This window comes from Giraffa tippelskirchi, chromosome 7, assembly GCF_054371585.1.
Source record: "Giraffa tippelskirchi isolate mGirTip1 chromosome 7, T2T-mGirTip1v1.2.pri, whole genome shotgun sequence".
NCBI lineage: Eukaryota > Metazoa > Chordata > Mammalia > Artiodactyla > Giraffidae > Giraffa > Giraffa tippelskirchi.
The window spans coordinates 142,686,118-142,712,746 of record NC_137281.1 but is presented as its reverse complement, the minus strand read 5'-3'; the positions used below and the strand labels follow the sequence as shown (position 1 = coordinate 142,712,746).

The 26,629-nt window shown below is 37.6% G+C and overlaps 1 protein-coding gene across 8 annotated transcripts in view; it reads right to left on the bottom strand.

The window, feature by feature from the left end:
- PCNX1 (pecanex 1) overlaps positions 1 to 26,629 on the bottom strand; it is a 175,377-nt gene that overhangs the window by 115,541 nt on the left and 33,207 nt on the right. For all 8 annotated transcript variants that reach the window (XM_081508889.1, XM_081508892.1, XM_081508893.1 and 5 more), the window contains exons 3-6: positions 19,445 to 19,550; positions 13,065 to 13,110; positions 12,264 to 12,353; positions 3,303 to 5,009 (exon numbers count right to left, since the gene is read on the bottom strand). In XM_081508889.1, coding sequence (XP_081365015.1) covers positions 3,303 to 5,009; positions 12,264 to 12,353; positions 13,065 to 13,110; positions 19,445 to 19,550 — 1,949 coding nt within the window. The remainder of the gene's footprint in view (positions 1 to 3,302; positions 5,010 to 12,263; positions 12,354 to 13,064; positions 13,111 to 19,444; positions 19,551 to 26,629) is intronic.

The following is a 26,629-nucleotide window of genomic DNA, read 5'->3' as shown; positions in this document are numbered from 1 at the left end:
AATAAGATTAAGTGACCCCCCAAAAAAACAGGATACTTTTCTATCATATATAATTTGTCTGTACTTTTTTATTTTTAAAATACCAGTCATAAGTTATTAAATATATGCTTTATAATTATAAAAGAAAAATTAAATGCAAAAACAAGAGATCAACAACAGAAAATATCTTAGCTTGAACATAAAACTTTTTTCCTACCTAAGCAATCACAGAACATTATTGATGAAATCCAATTTTAATCAAAGTATTAGATTAATGATAGAAGTCCTATGAAAACAATCACTTATTATGTGAATGAGTATCAAAAGATAGGCTACACATGTATTGCTGCCAAGGTGAGATTAAAATCTGTAATATTTTATCAGATTAATGTTTTTCTTTTGGGTATTATGTAAGAAATTAAGAATTCAGGTTTTTTTATTTTTACTATTATTGAGTTTCAAAATGGCACAACGAGAGTATCTCTAATGTATTTCTATATTTAATCATTTTCTTTAGGGCAGGATACACATGAGTAGCAGAACAGACTGGCTGGTCAAACAGAAGTGAAGTGAAAGTCACTCAGTCGCGTCTGACTCTTTGCAACCCTATGGACTATACAGTCCATGGAATTCTCCAGGCCAGAATACTTGAGTGGGTAGCCTTTCCCTTCTCCAGGGATCTTGCCAACCCAGGGATCAAATCCAGGTCTCCTGCATTGCAGGCAGATTCTTTCCCAACTGAGCTATCAGGGAAATCCAGTGAAACAGAAACATCAGCACTATTAATTAAGCTTTTACTACGTACCAGGCACTGTTGTAAGCATTTTAAATCTATTAAAGCCTTCAGTCCTCATAAAAACCCTATAGGATAGACAGATACCACTATCATCTCCATTTTAAGATGAGGAAGTCAAGGCTTAAGAAGGTAAGCAGCTTTCCCAGAGTCATGACTACAGCGAGCCCATATACTGACAAGGATGTATGATGCCATGTCACTATATTAGGCAACACCCTATTTTAGTTTATTTTAGTACTTTAAAGTACATTTCCTTAGTTTCATCCTTCCACAGGACCAACACCATTCAGTTTAAAGATAGGACAAAAAGAAACCACTGGAAAACTCAGCAACACATCCAAGTTCATTAGGATAAAATCTAATGGTTAGTACGGCTGTACATTATAGTTAATGTATAGCCATATGCATGGTCAAGCTGTATCCTCTGTCGTGTTGACACATTTCAGGAGTACAGAAAGTAGAATAGATGGCGAAGAAAAATGTCTCCTAATCATCAAAAAAGAAAAAAAAAAAAAAAGAACAATAAATGTAACCTAACACATTTTACAAAGTATTTGAGATTCTATATAATTTTTAAATAATGAAAACCAAAATACATTGCCTCCCACTACCTCCAATCTTCCAAGAAACCAAGACACTAAATGTGTCTTGTAACTAGATGAAAACAAACTAAATATAAATCCAATATATTTAGGCAGTTTAGTTTTGTTCTTATTTTTATTCTAAACACAATGAAGCTCAGATAAAAATAGCTCCGACAATGTCTTCCTTTGGCCAAAAAATGTTTTTAACAGCCCACAGATGATTACATTTATTCCACCAAAGTGAAATAAATGGAAATTTTTAGTTCCTTATTTGTTTTTCTTTTATTAACAGTGGATGGTTTGCTTTTTTAAAAAAAAATAACACAAACAAAAGAAAAGCTGAAATCTGGAAAAATGAGGGCTCATATTAATCAAAGAGCAAATAAGACCTCATATAACTTTTCCTAAAAACACAGAACACCCCACATTCCCTATGAAAAGGAAACGGCATTTTTAATACAAAAGCATAAGATGTACTATCTTTTATACATATTTTACTACTTACATTTCAAGAACATTTAGAACAGCAATATTTTTTTATCATTGCATGTTCATTCTTAGAATTTATTTTAATCACACTTTTAGTAAAAATTAAGCTATAATTTAAAACCCAATGGTTTCTTGCATATCGCAAACACATATGATTTGTGTGAGAAATCACTAAAAGCATTTCAGACCTGTTACAAAAAACAGACTGACAGCCACACCAAAGACTCAAGAGAAGTTAATTAGTATATTGTTACCAAATGATTATAATCATTTCAGATATAATTAGTTCTCAATATTTAAGTCAGACTAGTTTCTTCCTTAGGCACTAAAGATCACTTTTTACATTTCTATTAATCTCTTATAAACTATGCCAAAAGAAGCAAGAGAATGTTTACCATATTATGGACTTAAAAAACTGGGTAAAACTAGAATTCTTTGAGAGAAAAAGCATGTTCCTTGTTTCAGTATGTTTGTGCAAACAAAAACTCAGCTTAACATTTCATAAAAGACTAAATGTTACTATACCAATAGACTGTAAACTATAAAGCCAAAGACATAAGCTTTATTAAAGGATATGAGGTAGATGATAAAAAAGTCATGTGCTAGCAACAGAGGACTTCATTCTTCTCATTCTATTCAAGAATGAGACTCCATAATAACCAAAAGAGACTAAGCAAATTATTCTGGACAGGAGGAAATACCAAGAGACAACTCTGAAATAAACAAAATGGCCAATACACACTGACAAAACAAAATCACCTACTGAATTTTGCACAATTCCCCATAAACCAGAAATCAATAAGCTGGTACTTTAACCAAAGCACTATCACTGTTATCAAAGGGAGAATCATATATTCACTAATGGATAATGAACTACAAACGTCGATTAATAAACTTTATTGTGAAGTTACAGAAAAACGGTTTAATGACTAAAACTTGAGTAAACAAGAAATAAAACCTAAGACAGAAACAAAGAAAAAAGCCATGTTTTCAAAGTACATAGAGCTGAAGTAACATTTGGAAAAATCTTATATAGGTTGAGTGATCTCATTCTCAAAGTTCAGTGGCACACACTGTATAAGAGATAACTAAAAATGGTTTGGTGCCCCAATAAAATTCTACATTTTGTTGTTACTGTAGTTGAATAAAGCAGGAAGGGGACCAATTTTTTGATTATTCCAGATAAAACATTAACAGGTGGCAAATGACTTAGAAAAGGTGAATGCCATGAAGAACAAACTGACAGACTCAAATAATACGACAAAAAGCATTTTCTCGGTGTTCACATCAAAACCTTTTCTAAGATAACCATCTCCTTTTTCATGGAAAGAAAGTTTAACAACATAGTGGATATGCGGCTGTTAACACAAAATATATTCTAGGAAGTAGTACTCCAATCAACAGCATCGAAAATCAGTGGTTCTTGGGTAAATCTTCTCCTGCAATTTACTTACCTCCACTGACTGCATCTTGCTCTTCGCCTTCAGGAAAAGCAACCTGGCTTGGCAAGCTATTCCTAGACCGAGTGACTGTCTCTAACTGGGAAGCCCGTCCCAATAACGATAGCTCATCTAGCACCTCTCCTTCTTTGGCCTCCAGATCGGACTTTGAAGTGGTTAAGGGTTTTACGCTTTCAGGCGCCATTAGCCTGCTGGAGTCATTTAAACACGCTACTGTGCCGCTGTCCAGGCTCAACACTCGGGCCCGAGTCTTGGCACTATTTGTGCTGGAAGTCCGCCGTGCTGTCCGCTTTTTGCCAGTTCCTTCAGGACCCAGGTGGGTCTTGTGTGCATGCTCAGAGTCGGTGCCCCTCTCCTTAGCGGCGTGTTTGGTCTTTAGGGCACTGTATCTGCCCTCAGGAGACTGACAAGAATGAGAAGTGGTGCTAGAAGAGCTATCACTGCTGAACTGGTGAGCAGACTGAACACTGGACGCTCTGCTCAAGTCACTTTGGTCACTGGAGTCCTCATCGTGACAGAATATAGCACTATGCGGCTTGGTACCAGCAACACCTCGAAAGGACACATAGTCCCTATGCCGACTTGAATCGAAGCTGCTGGCCCGTTTTTTCCCTGTCCGTCTCCTGCCTGACTTATGGGCAGAGGCTGTCCGGTGGATTAGGCTGGAGGATTTAGGTCGCACATCCCCTTCCTTCTGCTTTCCACCAACATCTTTACTAACTTTCGAGTCCACCGACACAGCTGGCTTCTCACCCTCCTCCTCTTTGTTTTCAGCAGTCTTCCCAAGTGGTGTGTCCCCCTGTGAAGTGAATTCATTTGCGTGGGGGTTTTTATTGGCTTCTTCAGATGCAGAGGTGCTGAGACCTTTCTGATTGTGCACGTCATCAGAGCCGTTAGAATCCTTGGCCTCCTGAACCCCACTATTCGTACTCGCATCCAAGGCAGTCTTTTCACTGCTAGTCCTTTTGTCACCAGCACAGCTATTCTTGTCCTCTGCCTCAGCACAGCCCTCTTTCTTCTGACTGCTCTTCTTTGCCACCTGGGGAGACTCCTCGTGCTCTGACAAGATGCTCTCGATGTGAGTGGAGCTGGTCTGCTCACTTTTGTAACTGCTGACTGTGCTGTGGGTGTCCCGGTCCGTCCCACTGCAGTAGCTCTCCGTTGAGCCACTGCTGCGCGTGCTCAGGCTTCGCAAGCTGTCCATGCTTTTGTCTGCGTTCAAGGGTTTGCTCTTCCCACTTCTGGTAGGTGGCTGAGAATTACTGTTTTTCAGCTCGCCAACCAGCTGAAATTCCCCAGGTAAACACGGATTTTCCACCAAGGATTCTTTGGATCCAGAATGAGGCTTGGAAGATTCTAACTCACTAACAGGATCCAACCCACGTCTTTGCTGATAAAGAGGGAAGTCATTCAGTGAAGTGTCTGGAAAAGCCACAGCAGAGCTGGAAGTCCGTGGCACACCCCGCGGCCGGTGATCCTTCCTGTACGAGTGTGAATGTAAAGGGACAAGAGAAGCTACTTCTGTGTCACAGGCATTGGACAGAGACTGCTCGACGTGGTGATGGTGGCTGTGACTCGGCAGGCTCACTCTGTCACTCAAGTCCCTTGGTAAGTCCTGTCCACATGAAGATAAGGACGGCTGAATGGAGATGAAGGAATCATTGGAGACCAGGCGGAAGAGCTTCCGGTCGGCTGCCAAATCTGTTTCAAACATATATTTGGAAATGTTAACACAAATCTATGATCTGTTTTTCTACTGTCTAACAGAGGAAAGAATTCAGTGTACCATAAATTAAGCATAAACTATTTCCCAAGTAGCTCACTGAATAACAGTTGGCCAGTCATTCCAAAGGGCTTGTTTCTACTTCCCAGCTAAAGAAAGCAAGCATTCTACTAATGGAATGAACTGAACCTCCAAATCTTCAACAAACCTCAGAAAAAGTTCTACGGATGATCAACAATAAAATAAAAAGCAACAAAGGATTAAATTTAAAACAGACCTGGATTTCTGTGTAAGTTCTGTCCCTAACTTAGTAACTGGGTAAAGGTGGGTTACCTTTTCAAGACTCTGTTTCCTCATCTGTAAAATGTGATATCAATCTCACCATGGGATAACTGAGGTAATAACATACTTGCTTAGCACAGTGCCTGGCACAATTAATGGTAGCTATCATTATTTCACCTAGCTAAATTAAAAATCTTTTTGAAAAACTAATATAATTGATTTTTCAAATCCACAAAAACTGAGAGCATCAGAGACAAGCCAAAAAATCAAAAGGTTGACCAAGGCCCAGACAAGATACGGTATAATGATAGAAGATGTCTTCCTGTTCACAATGGTTGAAAGTATTAAAACAATAATTACAGGGCAAAATACTACATTTTATCTTTTACCACTGATGCAGCAATTAAAAATGGTTCATGAAAAAAAAATACATATCCCCGCTATATCTGTAAGATTATTCCTTAACCCTTCATTTAGGGCAGGGATTAGTGACTTGAGCTATCATATATATTATACACACATAAAGATAGATAAAAATATAAATAAACCCATCTATCCACCTACCTACATTGTAATTTATCTTGAAATATAGCTTGACAACCAAACTGCACAATAGCTGATGTTTTATGTACCTTTTAACAGACAAGTATTGCTGAGTTGCTGTTCGTTCAATAAAAAGAAATATTATTGTCTTATTTGTCATAACTGCATAGGAAAAATACAGTAACAGAGTCTATAATAAGTCAGACTCTTCATAGTAGTTACCTTAAATAATAAAAGGATACATTTTTCCCCTAAGATTAATATAAAATAAGAATGACTTCTAGAAATATTTATGGACTTTACAAAAAGCTTAATGTAGGTTAGATCTAAACAATTAAAAATCTAAACTAGAAATACCCTCTAGAAGGTACCATACAAACTGTGATTTATAAATGACCTATTAGGCTTTATCTTGTGTCTTAAAGTCCTCAAGATAAGTGAAACCAAGGTTCTTTTCATCTGTCCAAAACTGTGCCACTATACTTGGGTTCTTATAGTTTCTAAAAAACCCAAATTTAATAACAAGCACTGTATCTACTATTCTACAGTATTAGTTTATAATGGTTATTTCTAAAAACTCTCAATATATATCCCTATTAAGCAATTATGGGGTGAATATACAAATATTCACATTTCAAGAATATAAAACAAAAACTTAACTGAGAAAGTAGTTGAAAATCACTAATTCTAATATACAATAGACTTTTAAAAATACCAACTCCCAAGACATTAATGAAGCAGAAATTTAAGTTTTTCATTTTAAAGGACATAGCCAAATTTAATTTAATACATTTACTTTTTTCAGTGTTGCTAAATAAATATATCATAATAAGTTTGACTTTGTCAGGAAGAACTTTAGGTGGTTTTAGGAAATTTTAAGTAAACATGCTTTCTTAAGACACTTTTTCTTCCTAGTAGCAATACTGTCAAAGACAGGCTCAAATCCACCCAGAGAGATACTATTTTTCATCTAATTAAGCTTTTTTACAGTGATTGCTGCTAGTAGTATTCAGGATAAGAAAGGCATCTCACACACTACTCATGGTGGTGCAAACTAGTGCAACCAAACTTCTACAAAGCAATTTCAAAAACCTTCAAAAAGTATATCTACCCTTTGATCAACGATCTACTTCTAGAAATTTCTGCTAAAAGATAAAATCAGATATCTGTACAAGGTTTTAGAAAAAGATTATTCATCTCAAGTTGTTATAAAACTCCTTAAAACAAAAAACTATAAAAATGTGCAATAAAAAAAGGTTGAATAAATTATAATGTCTAACAATAATACTATGCAGGTACTAAAATGTATTCAAAGATTACACAATGATATGAGAAAATATTTAAAGTGAAGAAGATGGCACTATATAAAAAATATGACTGGGCTTCCCTAGTGGCTCAGTGGTGAAGAGTCCACCTGCCAATGTAGGAGATGTGGGTTCAATCCTTGATTCAGGAGCATCCGACATGCCCCCAAGTGGCTATGTGCTACAAATGTCGAGCCTGTGCTCTAGAACCTGGCAGCCACAACTACTGAGCCCACATACTGCAACGGCTGAGGCCCGTGAGCCCTAGAGCCTATCTCTACAACAAGAGAAGCCACCGCAAGAAACCCAGGCTTTGCAACTAGGCAGTGGCCCCACTCTCCACAACTAGAGAAAGGCCAGTGCAGAGTAAAGATCCAGCAGAGCCAAAAACTAAATAAATAAAATTATGTTTAAAAATATGATTCCAGTCTGTAAGAGTTTAAGAGAATACGAAGGGTATGCGTGCATATGTTCATAGGAATGTTAAAAGTAATATATCATATTTAGCCATAAAAGAGAATAAAGTCCTGATACATAATATAACATGCGAAGTGAAAGAAGTCAGACACAAAAAGTCACATACTATATAGTCCCATTTACATGAAATGTACAGAACAGGCAAATGCATAGGGACAGGAGTGGTTGCCAGGGGCTGAAGAAGGAAATGAGTATAATGGATATGAGTATCTTTTTGGGGTGATGCAAATGTTCTGGAATTAGATAGTGGTCATGAGTGCCCAAATCTGTGAATATACTAAAAACCACTGAACTGTATTCTTAAAAGGGTGAGTTTTATGATATGTGAATTATATCACAATAAAAAGGAAAAAAATGATACACAAAAAAATATTAACAGTTATCTCAGTGGCAGAAATGTAAATCATCCTCTTCCTCATACTTAACTGGATTTTATAGAATTAACGTATTACTTTTATAAACAGAAATCAAAACTTCCTCCTCTCTTCTAGATCATCCTCAGCAATTATAAAAAACAAACTGCTTTATTTCTCTTACATTCCTAAAAAATCCAAATCTCTTCCTTTATCCTCACTTCTGCTGTTACCTATCACCTTATACCTCTGGTGTCCTTTACAGAAATTCACCAAAAAGTAGTCTATAGTCACCGTTTCCAATTCTTCTCCTCCGACATGTATTCTACTCCCACCCCACTGAGAAGCTATCAAGGTCACCAACATCCTCTGTGCTGTGAAGTCCAACGGTCAGGTCTCAGTCTCATATGACTTGGCCTACCAGCAACATCTGACAAAGCTGATCGCTCTCCCTGAGATGTGGGGATACGCCCCTCTACCTCACCAGTTGCTCCAATTCAGTGTCCTGGATTTGTCAGACTATAAGTGGCTCAGAGCCCAACTGTTGGAACTCACTCATTTTTCTATCTATACTCTCTCTCTCATACGTCTTATCCAATTTTTCTGGCCCCATGATAACTAAAATTCAGAAATACTTGTAATTACTTTCTCCATCTTCTACCCAGCCTCAGTACTCACACAGGGATGGACTAGAGTTCTGATCTTGGGTAGGAAAGACATGAGTGAGGCTGAGGAGGGAAACTACAGATAATCCCTTTTTAGAAAACATACATGACACATCCCCACAACCTCAGTTTTCTCCCAATTATCCTGAATCAGGTTGATAAAATGAGTGCCAACTAGTCAACTAACTGCTAACCAACTAACTAAAGGTCCCTGTCCTGTAAATCCGAAGCAGCCAGAGCCAGCCGAGTCTCAGCTATTTAAGCCAGAATGAACAACAGCCACTAGGTGGCGCCACACCGCAGCCACACAGCCACTGGGAACCAGGCTGCCTGAACTCCAGGCCCAGCTAACCATACCAGCATTCCCTGCCAGTTCATGAATTTGATATTAACCCAGCCCCACATTTGACATAACTGAATCTTTTTTTTTTTTAATTTATACACTGAAAACTCTTAAATTTAAAAACCTCAACCCATATTTCCTATCTAAAATCCAAGCCTATCTAATTATCTACTCATTACTGCTGTTTAGAGGTCCTACAGCAACTCATACCTGATATGGCCAAAATGAACCCCCTCTCGTGCCCTTCACCATGCTCTCCCCACTTCTAAATCTGCTCCTTCTCAGTTTTCTCCTTTTCAGTTAATGAAGAATCCATCCTCCCCATGATTTAACCCCAAAATCTTAGAGTCATCTATGACTACTATTTCTTTCACATGCTATTTCCAAATCCATCATATCCTTTCATTAACATCTGCCACAGTCAGACCGGGCTTCCCTGGTGGCTCAGCTGGTGAAGAATCCACCTGCAATGCAGGAGACCTGGGTTCAATCCCTGGGTTGGGAAGATGTCCTGCAGAGGGCATGGCAACCCACTCCAGTATTCTTGCCTGGAGATTCCCCATGGACAGAGGTGTCTGGAGGCTAGAGTCCATGGGGTCAAAAAGAGTTGGACACAACTGAGCGACTAAGCACACACAGTCAGACCACCTCTCACTACCCTGATCTGTGCTCTGATTATTCTAATAATCTGCTAACTGCATCAGCCTCTGTCCCTTTTAATACATACTCAAACAATACAGGAGCCAAAAGACTGTTACAATGTAATAGAGATGATGATACTTCTCTGCTCAAAACTCTGTACAGCTGTTCATCTTGTTGGAAATTGAAAGCAAAATCCCTAAAATGGCAAGGGACTTCCCTGGTGGTCCAGTGCCTCTGTGCTCCCAATGCAGGGGGCCTGGGTTCGATGCTGCATTAGGAAACTAGGTCCCACGTGCTGCAACTAGGTCTGCAGGCCACAACTAAAAATCCTGCATGCCACAACAAGGGCCCAGCACAGTTAGATAAATAAGTATTTTAAAATAAATAAATAAATAAAATAAAACAGCTTACAAGACTGTAATTTGGCCCCTCACTCACTCTGTACCAGCCACACTATTTCTGACAGGCATGTTCCTGCGTTGGGATTTCTGCCTGTGCTGTTACCTCTGGCACAGAGGTAGTCTCCCTCCTCCCCAATATCCTGAACAGCTCACTCCTTCTCCTTCAGGTCTCTGCTCTCAGCAAGGTTTCCCCTCCACCATTCTGTAATATTTAAACTTACTATGCCCACAGCACCACCCCACCACTCCGCATACCCCGTCTCTATTACTACATACACATTCGATTCACAGTAGCATGTTTCCATACTAACAGTATGAAGGCCACAGTGGTAGAAAATTCTGTCTGTTCATCAACTGATTTCTAGTACTTAGAATGGTATCAGGCACACATCAGTACTGATAATAATTGCTAAATACATGAGGAAAATGTTATATGATAAAAGCAAGTTATAAAACTGTATGAAAGTAGTATAGCATAGTGATTAAAAGCAGAATTTAGAACTAGCTTTGAACTACAGGACTGCTACTTTGCAGATGGGTGATTTGGGGCAAGTTTCTTACAACTTTGCTCCTCTGTAAAGTGAAAATAATAACACTATGAACTTCAAATGCCTGTCATGAAGGTTTACTGGGTGAATGCACATCAAGTGCTTAAGAGATGACCCAAACCAGGGTTTGATCAACTAAAGCCTATAGAGCCAAAGTGGCTTTCTGCCTGCTTTTGTAACTAAAGTTTTAGTATAACACAGCCATTCCCACTCATTTATAGGTTGTTTACAGCCTCTTTCACTCTACAACAACAAAGGTGAATAGCTGCAACAGAGACCATGTGGCTGACAAAGCGTTAAGGGATAAGTGTGCTGACTCTTCACAGGGCAACAGTATGCACTCAGTGACTGAATATATCATCATTCTCTATGTCAATATGTACCTGCCAGGGTAGATCTGTGTGAATATAATTGCCAACCTGCCAGACTACAACATTCTTGCTCACACTTCCCAGATGAAAATAAAGAGACCTATGACCCATAAGTGCAGTGGCACGAGCCCCTCTAAAATCACTACCCAGTTTCTGAGACACTGCTGATCACATATTATACAAAAGAACACTATGATTCTCAGAGATTAATTCACCTTCCCCTTTTATGAGAAAACAGCTTTCAAACCATACGGTACATTCAAATGTATTTTTTAAGGGGAGGGGATAGCTGTGAGGGGTGGTCCACCAAAGCAAATAAATAATGATGAGGTACTGCAATTCTCCAAAAGCAATTACAGTGATAAACCTAAAATTCTGACAAAATATCCTTGTAAGAATCAAACCTGGGTAAAACACTAAATTAGCAGGAAAATGTCTCCATTCAATGATCGATTTGTAACCCTATAAATAAGTTTCATAATTAAGTATAATAGGAAATTTATCAGTCTGCCTGCCTACCAAACATCACCCATAAGCTAACAACAACAACAACAACAACAAAAAACAGGCTGGAAATAGGGAGACAGGTTTCTATTCCAATTCTAGCTCATTGATTATATAACCTGGGATAATCTCAACTGGAAATGGGTATGGCATATCCATCCTTTCATGTCTGAAAATTAAAAATCAAACTCAAAACATGTGGCACTTCTTTAAAAAAAAAAAAAAAGAACTCTATAAAATCCAAAGTACTCATTTACAATGAAGTTGAATAAGGAGGGAAAAAAAAATCACTTAAAACTAAAATTTACATTATAAATATGCTACAGGAAGACACCATGTTGGAGGCAGACAGTTTCTCAGTAAGTCCAATAGCAAGTTATTTCTCTGTCAAACACACTGTTGTTTCTGCAGTCAGGCAACATAAGCAGCAGTTGGCATCTAGAGGTCATACTGAATGGAAAAGAACAGCTTTACATACTAGGTTATCAGTAAGCTAAGCAAGATGTTCTGACCAACTAAAGGAATAGCAGATTCTTATCTCCCATCTCATATTCATTCTACAGCATATGCTCACAAAGTTTCTCTGTTTACTTGGCAGAACATATGAAGCTGAATTCCAAAAGCTACGAGTACTTATAACACTGTGCTACTGTTACGCTAGCAAATCATTTTATTTCAATGTTTCTAAAAAACCACACTAAATTATTACAAACTTCTGCCAAAATATGAGCAGCACATTGCACAAACTCACCCTGGTCATCACAATACATGATGCTGCCATGAAGTAAACTGTTCTTACCTTGTTCTTCACTTCCCTCCTTACAAAGACTAGAGCTCTGGCCCAGACTTAAACTGATATCATCAGAAGTCTTGGCGGTGTCTGTATCTCCTACAAAGTTAAGAGAAACCCAAGAAGACATTATATTAAAAGTAAAAGCTGTACAGGTAGCATAACAAGGAAGGACATAAGAAAGTATAGTAGGTATTTATTAACTAAAGCAGTTTTTGTATCAAGGGTTACAATAAAAGATGCATTAAACTGATAAGAAGCATCATGGACTGTCAGATCACATATACTACAAACCAAATATGGAAAGGCCTCATAATACTAGCTAATACAACTATTTCTTTCAAAAAAAGTTTTAAAGATGAAATGCAAATTATGTAATAACTTGAAACAACTTAAAAGTCCCTCCCAGGAAAAATTAGAGAGTTATAAAATTACAGGGCAAAAATAACAATGAATTTATTTGACATAGATGTTTTGAATAAATGATATATACATGAGGTATCAGAAAAAAAAAGGTTTTAGTGTCTTGCTTCTTAAAGATCAAAATGTACAATTTATACAGTGTAATCCAAGTGGTTAAAATACTGTTATGATAAAAAAACTGAAAGTGAAAGTCACTCAGTCATGTTGAAAAGGGACCACAATTTAAAACAAAGCAACCTTTAATACAAGATACATAATTTTATCCACAAAATAATTTCAAGAATGATTTTTCATTACATGCAAATACACGATACAATTAATTATCTTTACTACAACCAAAAAAGAAATGGAAAGTCAGAGGTAATGTTCAGGGGAGACCACACCCACCTTTAATAGTTGCTGCTGTTCCAAGACGAGAGGAGCCAGATCCAATCTGAAAACATGACATGAAGTAAACACAATGCTAGCTACGCCATCAGCACAGACTAGCAAGATTGTCAAATGAAATTATATCATCAAAACAAGCTATCAGTCACTTTCACCAAAAGGCCATGATGCATCAGAGCCACACTCTGCTGCAGCGTGTGCGGCACACCTCACACACTCAAGTCAGGACACTGAATCCTGCTGCGTGCTCGGGGCAGACGGAGCCCCCAGGGGAGAGCCTCCAATCTCAAACAATCTGTGTCAAACAATCGCTATCAGTTTTATATTGCATCAAGACATGTTTCAGTTACAAACAAAGCGAAACTAGGTGTCAAGACTACCTGAAATAAATGTAGACTTATCAGGGATTATAAAGGGAAAGTTCGGAGGATAAAACACAGTAACAAAGAGCAACCTAAATCTTCCTGTCAAGTTGTTGTGCATCAACACGTACTTTCCTGAGTTTCAGGCAGAAAGTTCTTTGTAGGCTGCTATAACGCATTTTTTAAAAAATAGTAATAATAAAAAAAAACTAAGGCATTTAAGAAAAAGGAATTTTTAGCACAAACTCTATAAACAGAACACTGTTATAAATCTGTGGAGTTTTTAGGGCTTATATTCAAGATGGTATATAATTTCCCTAAAATTTTATAACCATCATGTATTATATTATCATAACAATCATATAAACAAATACCATAAATTCCATGAACACATTAAGGAAACCAAATATAACAACATGACAGTTACTAAATCAACAAGTCTGAGTAGTTCTTGTTATAACCTGTTTTCAAGGGATTCAAGAAGAAAACAGTCAAGCAAATTTAATCTTTATACTAAAATCAAGAACATTCACAGAATATGTGCATTTTGCCAAATCTTTCCCTTCAATTGATTCAACTGAACAGAACTATACAATGAGAAATTTGGTAAAAGTATAGCTAATAATGACTTTAATGGGGCATGAGGGACTTTCTTAGTCTGGATGGCAATTAAATGGGTGTACACATCATGTAAAAATGTACTGAGCTGTACACTTAATATGCATACACTACACATATGAAAGCTATATGTCAGTGAAAAACAGCAAAAATAAGCATATGCGTATAGGTTAAAACTACTAATAAGCAGTATAGACAAAAAAAATGAGCTTTGCAATATTTTTCAACAGTTTATTAAGTTTGATTCTCCTGATTTTTCCTGATATTTGCTTTCAATTAGCCACAAAAAGCACTGCAATAGACAGGAAGAAAAAGGCCCCAAAAGTATTTTACTGCAAAAAGAGTTTCATTCTAAACACACCTGCTAAATAAATAAGTTAAAAAACCAACAAGTTATTTTTCTACTAGAATAATAAACATATAACTTTCTAGACAGAAGCTTACAAACAACTAAGCAAACCAGAAAGTACCATTTCATGGTACCCTTCTAAGAATTTAAACTTTAAAAAAAAAAAAGTTTTTTGAATATACATACAGTAGTCATTTGCTCACAACCTCAGAGTGTTTCCTTTTTCTCTCCTTAACAAGCTTCCTATTTTGTTCAAATGTTGGACATGTATCTTTTGATTTATGAAGAGAGGACCCAGACTCTAATCTAGGTGTGTGTTCCGTTCTGGTCAATGAATGTATGGGAGAGTCTATTGGAAGGCTTTGGGGAAAGACCTCCCTGTGTCTGAGATGATGATGACCAAGGACAACTCTGCCCCAGACTGTCACCTGCTTCTTCACTTTTCAACAGGATCATAATGGAACCTGCTGTGCTCATTCTGCAACTCTGAGAGAAAGCCAAAAGGCCTAGGGAAGTTCCAACCCAGAGCCCTAATAATATTTAGCTGCTGAACAAATGCTATTCAATCAGCTCCAAATGTAGGTGACAAACTCCTATTTCTGTAAGTCACTTAATTAGTTGAGTTCTATTACTTGGTGACAAAAGCAATCTTAACAGATACAATGTGTGGTTATATTTTTATCTTTCATGCTTTTCTGAACTGTCTCAAGTTTATCCCCCCAAATATAATGGGGTTGTTACTGTTCATATGCGCAACAGTAAGGGACTGAAAATACAAACCACAGTACATACAAATAAAAGGATGCACTGCAGTTTTCAAGATGTTCACTGCAGGAAACACTTAATAGTACTAACATTCATGATATTGTCAGTGAAGAGAGTCAAGTGCCAAAGAGCAAGCACACTAAAATCTCTTTGTTTAAAAACTTTTTTTTTATTATGACATTATAGATGATCTTATTTTCTTCTTGATGCTTTCCTTCATCTGCTAACTTTCTAAAAATAAACACATTTAGAAAAGGAAAAAATTAAGAAAAAAATGGTATCTGCATATACTTAGAGGTGACGTTTTCCTTAATAGATTTGCACAAACTAAAATGCTCCAGTATTTCTTCTCTTTGAGAAGGACCAAGGGAAAGTCCAGGTACAATCATGGACATCAGAGAACAAAAATTACTTCCAACAAAAGGCAATCAGGCAAGGCCACCTTCTCCATAAAACGTTGCCATCTCTCTAGCTGGAAACGTTTCTGAAATCATTAGCCCCTTTTCTGTACCATTCTTATGGCAACTATTACTTTGCACCTTTTACTTGTATTTCCTTGGTAATATATCATAACTTCAGTTACTTATAGATATCTACTATGAAATTGAAATGGCAACCCACTCCAATATTTTTGCCTGGAAAATCCCATGGACACAAGAGCCTGGTGGGCTACAGTTCACGGGGTCGCCAAGAGTTCACATGCATGAAATTGCAAACTCTTTGAGCATAAGATGTGGAGAGGGTAAGACCCACTCCACATCCCAGACAAGCAAAATACCTTAAATACTATCAGGCATTAAAATATTTTAAGGAAGATAAGTGACAACAAGAAAGAGAGGAATGTAACGGACAGTTTAAAAACATGGGGAGGGGAGGGGATGGAGAATAGAAGATGGAAAGGAGAAGGGTAGCAGTGGCATGAAGGAAAGGATGGTACCAATGACTATGAGGGTGCCACAGTGTTCAAGGAGTTCACTATCTAGTACTGAAGACATTTATAAACAACTATGATAACAAGCAGTAAGAGCCATGTAATAAAACATGTACAGGAAACATGGTATCTCTGTATTGATAATATCTCTACCGATATACAAAAAGTCCAACTTACTTCCTCATTTCAGCTTTCCTAAAGGATAACAATAATTATGTCAATAATTTCTTTTGTTATAAACAGTATAAAACTAAAACACCAAAATTCAAGTAGCACAATAGTTTCTGACATCTGCCCTTTTTAATACAAGAGTTAATATTTTAAGGAAAACCAAATCAGTCAGACGTGCTACGCATTTAGGTGCAGACATGAGTTAATTATACTTAAGATGGGACTCCCTCCCTAAAACAAGTAGGGCTGAGACAGGATAGGGGCAGGATACAAGCTTTAAAAGAATGACACAGTCCAAGGAAATGGCATAAAATAATTAGAACCAACTAGGTCCAAAATGGCCTACTTCTCTTAGGCCTTGGGCCTTAGTATACACTCACTGAAACACATCAACAAGGGAGGAAGGAGAGGTGAAAAGAATTGGGAGATTGGGATTGACACATATATACTACCACGTGTACAACAAATAGCTAGTGGGAATCCCTTCATGAATCACAGCCTTGTTATGGCAAAGGGACTTGCGTAACTCAGTGAAGCTACTGAGTCATGCCATTGCACAGGGCCACCCAAGACAGATGGGTCATATTGAAGAGTTCTGACAAAATGTGATCCACTGGAGGAAATGGCCAAGCATTCCAGTATTCTTGCCTTGAGAACCCCATGAACACTATGATAAGGCAAAGAGATACGACACCAGAAGCTGAGCCCCCCTAGGTCGGAAGGTGTCCAATATGCTAATACAGAAGAGTGGGAAGGCAATCACTAATATAGCTCCAGAAAGAATCAAGTGGCTGGGCCAAAGCGGAAATGACGCTAAGATGTGGATGTGTCTGTAAAAGTAAAGTCCAACGCTGTAAAGAACCATAGGAATCTGGAATGTTAGGTCCATGAATCAAGGCAGACTGGATGTAGCCAAGCAGGAGATGGCAAGAGTGAACATCAACATCTTAGGAATCGGTGAATTAAAATGTATGGGAATGGGTGAATTTAATTCAGTTGACATTATATTTACTACTGTGGGCAAGAATCCCTAAGAAGAAATGAAGAAGCCCTCACAGTCAACAAGAGTCTGAAATGCAGGACTTGGGTGCAATCTCAAAAACAAGAGAATGATTTCAGTTCATTTACAAGGCAAATCATTCAACATCATAGTAATCCAAGTCTATACCCCAACCACTAATGTCAAAGAAGCTGAAGTTGACCGCTTCTATGAAGACCTACAAGACCTTCTAGAACTAACATCAAAAAAGATGTCCTTTTCATCACAGGTGATTGGAATGCAAAAGTAGGAAGTCAAGAGATACCCAGAATGAGGCAAGTTTGGCCATGAAGTACAAAATGAAGCAGGACAAAGGTTAACAAGAGTTTTTTCCAGTAATCATGTAGAGATGTGAGAGTTGGAACATAAAGAAGGATGAGCACTGAAGAACTGATGCTTTTGAATTGTGGTGCTGGATAAGACTCTTGAGATTCCCTTAGACAGCAAGATCAAACCAGTCAATTCTAAATGAAAGCAACCCTGAATATTCATTGGAAGGACTGATACTGAAGCTCCAATCTTTTGGCCACCTGCTGCAAAGAGTGGACTCACTGAAAAACACCCTGATGCTGGGAGATTGAAGGCAAAAGGAGAAGGGGGCAGCAGAGGATGAGATGGTTAGATAGCATCACCAACTCAATGGACGTGAACTTGAGCAAGCTCCAAGAGATAATGGAAGACTGAGGAGCCTGGAGTGCTGCAGTCCATGGGGTCACAAAGAGTCAGACTCCATGGGGTCACAAAGAGTCAGACACGACTTAGTGACTGAACAACAGTGGGAACCTGCTGTATTGCACACAGAGCTCAGCTCAGTGCTCTGTGATGACCTACAGGGTTGGGATGAGTTGGGGGGGGGCGTCCAAGAAGAAGGGGATACATGTATATATATAGCTGATACACTTTGTTTTACAGCAGAAACTAATACAATAATGTAAAGCTATTATACTTCAATTAAAAAAAAAACACACATCAGCAAGCTAAATGATACACCCACAGGTGCCATGAGTTTCAAGATTGATCATAAAGGTCAAAAAGTAGGCAGTGGCCCAATTCCTGGAAATTCCCACCCATTCCCCAAAATGGCTGGAATATTCTTTCCACTCATTAGCCTATGAAACTGGGACTTCCCTGGTGGCTCAGTCAGTGAAGCATCTGCCTACAATGCGGGAGACCTGGGTTCTATCTCTGGGTCGGAAAGATCCCCTGGAGAAGGAAATGGCAACCCACTCCAGTACTCTTGCCTGGAAAATCCCACGGATGGAGCAGCCTGGTAGGCTACAGTCCATGGGGTCGCAAAGAGTCGGACACGACTGAGCAACTTCATGATCACTACAGGGTTAAGTGATAGGAAACTACTTAACCCTATAAAACCTGACATCATACCCTGGGCTTCTCTGACCTTCTGAGATGGCCCACACTCTATCTGTGAAGTGTGTTTCCTGCCTGAATAACCATTCTTTAGCTTTACTATGGCACCTCTTGAATTCTTTCCGTGTAAAGCCAAGAACCCACACTTGGCAACTGTCCCAGGGACCTGGATATGACCTGGGATGTGACCATCCTCTCGTGCCCCACTCTCTTTCCTGCAACAGGGCAAGTCTAATGGACACAAGGCCAAGAGTATAGTTACCAAAGGTGGTTAGCCACTGCTGTCCTTTCGTCAGCCCTACCAAAAAAAAAAAGTAAAAGGTGTGGCTGTTCAAAAGTTTGTTGCAAAATCGTAGGCTTATTCCCCAGGGTAATCTGCCAATATTTGTCAGTAAGAAGAAAGTGCAGGTTTAATTAAGAATACAAAAAGTGCAGCCATATTTAAGAACTAAGCCATTTCATTCCACAAAAAGAGACTGAGATGTTCCCAATACAGACACTGTGAAGGTAAATGAGTGCAAGTTCCTAAGGGCATTCACCACAACTATCTTGATCAAATCTACCCCAGGCAATGAGCATGTGGTATGTGCTCAGCAACAAAGTACTTAATTAATGTGAAAATTCTGTGTAATAGTAATAAACAACAATCAGTAAACAAATCAAAAAATTATCAGCAAGATAAACCCAAACATCAACTGACTGTAACAGACAAGAGAACACCTGAGACCACCATCAGGAGGAAGGAAAAACGCAAAGCAGAACAGCACAGGTTCCTACCTGGTTGCTCGGATCCAAGCCAGCATAAGAATTTCTTGAACTACAACCAACTGGGGGTGTGGCTTCTCGAATGAACTCAGCCATTTCAATCCCCCCACCAGGATCACTGTGGGGGAAAAAAAAGAGAGAAAAAGAGAGTAATTGTCCTTATTCTGACACCAATTGTTTTCTTTTAGTTTGTTTTCTAAGTTATACTTTTTTTCTGTAAAACTAAGAGGTTCACGTATTTAATACAGCAAATAGAAAAAAATTATTCTTCCTTTCTAAGTCCAATAATTTGAAGGATTTTATAACCATGTCACTATTACAAAATATTTAAAACTCTCTCCGAATTTGTCTACATCCACTTGGTATTAGCAACTGGCCTTGGTTATAATTGCACCACACTAAATACAGCATGTGCTCGATGATACACCATAAAACCACTGTAGCAAAGAGATGGTTTGCCTTTTGTTTCCCAGTGGCAAAGAGAAATTGGTCAGAAGGTAATGGGATCTTACGAAACCTGTTCTCTCCACGAATACAGTCTAAGCTGCCTAACACAATAAAGAACGTGCATGAGAACGATGATTCTGGTCAAGCTATTTGTATCTGTACTTCTAAGGTTAACAGAATTTAACTGGGATACTAACTTGTTTTACAGAATTGGAAACCTAAGATTTTAGATTTGTATGTGCTGAGTTAGAAGGCACAAGTTTAAAAAACTGAAATGATGCTATGTAGTAAAAACAGGCATTAGAAAGACATAGAGAAAAGTACTAAGTTCAAATAACTGAGAAGTCCACTTAAAGTACTTAAAGATAATGGGATCCCAAAATAAGGAAAAAAGATCACGACAAATTTCAAAACAATTTTATAATAAGGTTCCTCTAGAACAAACTTTTCGTAGAAGGCAATGGCACCCCACTCCAGTACTCTTGCCTGGAGAATCCCAGGGATGGGAGAGCCTGGTGGGCTGACGTCTATGGGTCGCTAAGAGTCGGACACAACTGAGCAACTTCACTTTCACTTTTCACTTTCATGCATTGGAGAAGGAAATGGCAACCCACTCCAGTGTTCTTGCCTGGAGAATCCCAGGGACAGCGGAGCCTGGTGGGCTGCCGTCTATGGGGTCGCACAGAGTCAGACATGACTGAAGCAACTTAGCAGCAGCAGCAGAACAAACTTTTAGAATAATTCAGGCCTAAAAGTTATCATAATCCTATCTTTTGCCTAAGTTTTTTATTTATTCTACCTGATACAGTCTATGAATTTTTTAGCTATCATTACCAAGGATAAAAGCTCTAATATATATGTTGAACATTATTGTGGACATAGGTTATTTTACCATTTGGCATCTAATTCAACCTCCTTGTTAACAAAAAGAAAAAGCAATCCCAAATTCTTCTGGTGAATCACCTCAACCCAAGCCCTCATATGGCTGGGGTAATGCTGACCCCACTCTCAGGGTTAGGGGGAAGCTCTACTGGCAAAGTCAATCAGCATATCCCAATCTCTTGATCTAAACAATTAGCAGTTCCAGAATAAGCACATGACCCAACTCAGGTCAGAAGCACTTAACTATTGAGAGAAGAAACTTCTTTGTATCTGCTTGTCTTAAATGCTGAGAAGCGTCAGGGAGCTGCTGTAGCCATTTTACAACTGTGAGGGGAGAACCTGTCTGCGAAACCAACTAAAGGAAAAGCACAGCCTCGTAAAGGAACCAGAGTCATGAAGTTACTTGAAATTCTGCACACTGCCACGTCTGATGACATCCCTTACACAGAGACTTTCACTGTGGTGAGCCATAAATTACCTTAACCCTGTTTAGGTGGGGGATATTCCACCAACTGTAATCAAAAGATACAGGCAAACATAACCTGCTTACAAGTACACCTTCCATTTATGTATCTATCAGTATAGCTGTTTGAATTCTAGTGTGTTTTTTTTAATTAATGGTCTAACAATCATCACGTCCCTGTTCGCTTACTGGGTCCCTAAGTTTAGGCCACTGACTACAGTTGGCTAACTAATGTCCAACAATGGAAATCAGCTTTCTAACTGGTTGTCAGTCCCTCAGTAGTGTCCGACTCTTTGTGACCCCATGAACTGTAGCCTGCCAGACTCCTCTGTCCATGGGATTCCCCAAGCAAGAATACTGGAGTGGGTTGCCATTTCCTTCTCCAGGAAATCCTCCCAACCCAGGGATTGAACCTGGGTCTTCTGAATTGCAGGCAGATTCTTTACCGTCTGAGTTACCCATCTATAAAAACAAGATATAATGGAACTCAGTTATGAATATGAGGGCAGACTCCATGTACGAATGTCCGTGTGTGAGAAAACTGGAATATGTTCAAGTGTGCTGCCCATTTGGTATTAAGTCACACAGGCTATCTAGGCCAGAATGAGAAATACTTTTCTAATTTGGCAAAATCTTAAGTGTGTATATACAAGCAGTTATCACCCACTGAACAAGTGATGAGTGATAACCAGTAATATTACTGTTAATTCTACTGCAAAGCATCCTCTAATTCAGACTGCAAAGAATCAGAAGATGGTGAGCAAGGTGAAAACCAACAAATAAAATGTTTGATACTACAGAAAGGACAGACGGCTCTCATCTTCCCTAGTAGCTATGCATCAGCTGTAATGATACGTAATTCACATATCATACAATTCATCCACTGAAACTGTGCAATTCGATGATTTTTAATATATTCATAAAGTGAATGTGGTGAGGCATCCATCACCAGTCAATTTTAAAATATTTTTGTCATCTCAAAAGCAGACCCATTTAGCTCTTAACCCACCTCCCTCCCCCCATCAGCCCTCAGCAACCACTAATCTTTTGTAATTGGCTTCTTTTACTTAGCACAATGTTTTCAAGGTTCATACATGTTGCAGTATGTATCAGTGCTTTATATCTTTCTATGGCCAAATATTCCATCGTAAAGACAGAACACATTTTGTTTATTTAATCATCAGTTGATGAACAATCTTTCTTAGTTTTATACATCACTTCTGAGAGCAAGTTCAAATGACTACAATTAGAACATAAAATTAATAACAAAGCAACATTTACTAAATATTTAATATATTCTTGCCACAGGGGCACATGTTTTATTTGCATTTTCTCATGAAACATTCCCCTAAAATCTATGTTATAAACACTATTCTCATTACACAGATGAAAAAACTGAAAACTGAAAGGTGTAGAAACTTGCCTAAGATCTCAGAGGAGCACACAGCGTAAGCCAAGTCACTGGTATATGGCGTTCCGGTGGGAAGGGAGGACACGAAGGACACTTACTCAGCACACTTACACACTCTACAGTGTGTTATCATGTCTGCTCTTTCTGCTCTTTTTCCTCACCCACGAGAATGTAGGTGCTCATAACCAGTAAGGACTGATATAAGATTCGAACACCAGGTCTAAGTCTAAAGGCCACAGTCTAAGATATCAATAATGCCTTTTAACAAACAGGCACTGGAGTTCTCTTTCCAGTTCAAAACCAAAAATAAACTCCATTATCTAGAGAAGGTTTCTTAACATCAGCACGATTGACATTTCGGGCCACATATTCTCAGCTGCTGGGGACCATCTTGTGCATTGTTAGGACAGTTAGCAGCATCCCTGACTTCTATCCACCAGATGCCAGTAGCATTTCTCCCTGTGATAACCAAAAGTGTCTCCAAATATTGCCAAGTATCTCCTGTGGGGGAGGGTCATCTCCAGTGGAGAAAAAATAATCTAGATCTAATGCTCAATGGTCAACACTGAGTGGAAGGAGGTACTTAGGGAGAAAAAAAGATGAAAGAAAAAACAAATAGTTCTTTTTATAGAAAAAACTAAATCCTCTTGCAAACTTGCTGCACTTTTCTCTTCTCTACAAATTAAGAAGTGGAACTTTCAGTCAGTTATCAGTGTCCTAATATATAAATTGACTGAGTAAAAATTTTCTTTACTAGTAAGGCTTGCAGACTTTCGGCAATGGTGATTTCCGCATGTACCTGGAAAGTATGTAGTTTACAATTCCCAAAGAAGCATCAGGGAATCTCTACTTTTATGACTTAATTTCCTCATCTGTTTAAAAAAAAAAACAACAGGTACAGGGGAACAAGGAAAGTAGAAAAGGTCTAATTTGAATTATAAAGAAAACATCACAAATCAATTTGCTGATAATTAATATCATTAACAGCTGAGGCTTTAACTAGAATGTCACAGTACCACCTCAGTACTAAATTTATAAATCTAATCAAGACCACAAGGATGTTCATAAAAGCATGAATAGATAAAAACAAAGTCCCTAAACAGAATAAATCTTCAGAAAATTTAGCCAAAAACTCATCTGTGTATATTTTAAATGGATCCTTAATTTACAAATATTGCAAGCACCACTGCATGAGACAGAAAAAAAATATGTTCTATCTTCACATATTCATATTCTAAAATTCAATGTGCTAATTTCCTCTCCTGAAACGTTAAAAATGTAATACATATATAAATGACGTTGACTCTTTCTTTAAGATCAAGATTTTTAAGATCATTATTTCTGAGCTGCCATACCACAGCCAATGGCAACCAGAAGCAGAAGCAGTCAGTCCTACCACATTTGTTCATCCATGCAACAAACTGACAGCTCTAATGTACCAAGCATAGTGATAGGCTCTGAAAATAAGTGTATTTGTTTTCCTGCTCATTTCTGTTCCTCAGAACAGAGATTTGTCAGTGGGAGAGTGAGGGAAAGGAGATGTCAAAAGCAAATTCTGCAACAAAGATCTTATTTAATGGTGAAGCTTAAAAACACTCTCTTTAAGATTAAAGAAAGACAAAGATGTTCACCAATACTATTTCAAATTAACCATGTATTAGAAGTTATAGCCAATGAAAAGTTAAACAAGAAGAATAAGGCATAGAAAAGAAGAAATAAAACTGTAATCATTTGCAGCAAATCAAGAAATAACCTACAAAATTTTACCATTAATAAGGGAGTTTAATAAGGCTGCTGTAAACAAAGTAAACTGCTACATTTAAAGGGACAAAAACGAAAAGTAATTAGAAAAAGTTGATAAAATTGAATAAAAACTATGAAAGCCTTTTAATGGAGAAATGATAAATCTTTACTGAAAGACATTAAAGAAGACTAAATAAATGGAAAGATTCAATATTGTAAGGATATCGATTCTCAGGAGAGGAATCTACATATCCAATGTAATTCTAATAAAAACTCTAAGTCCTTGTAGACTTTGCCTAGCAGACTCTAAAGTTTGTATCAAAGATCAAGAGTAGCAAAGTCACTCTTGAAAAAAAAACAAGGTACAAAGTTTGCCCTACTAGGTATCAAAAGTCATGTTACAAAGCTGCAGCAATTATGACTGTGTAGTAACTACACAGGCATAAACTATGTCAACAGAACAGAACGGAGCCCAAAACACACCCACCATATGCGAAAACAATTTATGATCAAGTGAGTCCCACACGTCAAAAAGGAAAAGATATAGTCTTATAACAAATCCTGATTAAACCAGTTATATATAAAGAAAAACAAACCCTAAATCCATACTTGACAACAGATCATAATAATTTCCGGTACAACTGAAATGCGAAAACAAAAGAAACATGAAACTTTAAAAAGACAATCTTTGAGAGTATCTTTCTGGTATCGGTGTAGAAAATAACTTCTTAAACAGGACACAAAAACATTAATTACCGAAAAAAACCCAATAAACCCATTTAAGAAATGTATGATAATCATAAGAAATCTTAAGAAAAGCAAAATGACAAGCTATAAACTGGAAAAAGACATCTGTAATGTATATAACCAACAAAGGAGTAATATGATGAATATATATCTTTTAAATTTATTTCTTTTTAATTGAAGGATAATTGCTTTACAATATTGTATTGCTTTCTGCCATACATCAACATGAATCTGCCATAGGTATACATATGTCCCCTCTCTCTTGACCTCCTTAACAAAAAAAGGAGAACTCCAAAGAAAAATGAAACAAGAAATAAACAAGCACTGGAAAGAACAGAAAGCTTAAATGGACCATATATGTGAGGTAAGATGCTCTGTCTCATTAGTAATCAAAAAGGTTAACTATTGATAGAAGTCAAAATGAGACACATTGAACACTCAACTGTTAAAATGGAAAACTAGTAAAACTTACAAAAACAACAACAAAACCAATATTGATGAAACAATAAGGACTTTCACACACTAGTGGTGAAAGTATAAACTGGTATTATTGTTTTGGCAAACAGCCTGGAATTACCTAATAAAACTGAATGTGAAAATGCCCTGTGAATCACCTTACGTATATTAGATATACAGATGTGGCCAAAGAAACATATATGATAATGTGTTATCTGAGCAAAAAACCTAGAAATAATCTGAATGACTATCAACAGAAAAATGGATAAACTGTAGTCTACTCCAACAGGGGTAGACTATACAAGAGCAAACACAAGTAATAGCTGGAAGCATCAACATGGGTAAGTCTACAAAATATGAAATTCTGCACAAAAAAAGCCCTTCACAGAGAAATACAAACAGTATGACGGTCTTTAGGATGTCTTAGGCAGACAAAATAAAGTAATAATAGGTTTAGGACTAACTACAAAGACTGTATAACAGTAAATCAAGGGAATTATTAATAAAAAATTCAAGATAAATATCACTCCTGAAAGGAAAAGGGTGGAATGAAATGAGAAAGACTTGTATTTGCACAATGTCCTATTACTTAAGTTGTGTGGTGGATAAGTATTCACTTGTTTATTATTCTCTAAATTATACATATACTTGATATACTGTTTGAAATATATTATTTCGCAATAAAATTTTTTGAAAACTAAAAGAAAATAGAAAAAATAAGTAACATAAGCATTAAGAATATATACAATTATCCAGAACTAATCATATACAACTTATCCAGAACTAATAAGAGCTAGCAATTACTGAGTTGTTCCATGCATCAGAAATAGTTCTAAGTGCTTTGCATATATGATCTCATTTAGCCTCATAATCCTAAAAGATGATGCTGTGAAAGTGCTACACTCAATATGTCAGCAAATTTGGAAAACTCAGTAGTGGCCACATGACTGGAAAATGTCAGTTTTCATTCCAATCCCAAAGAAAGGCAATGCCAAAGAATGCTCAAACTACCACACAATTGCACTCATCTCACACACTAGTAAAGTAA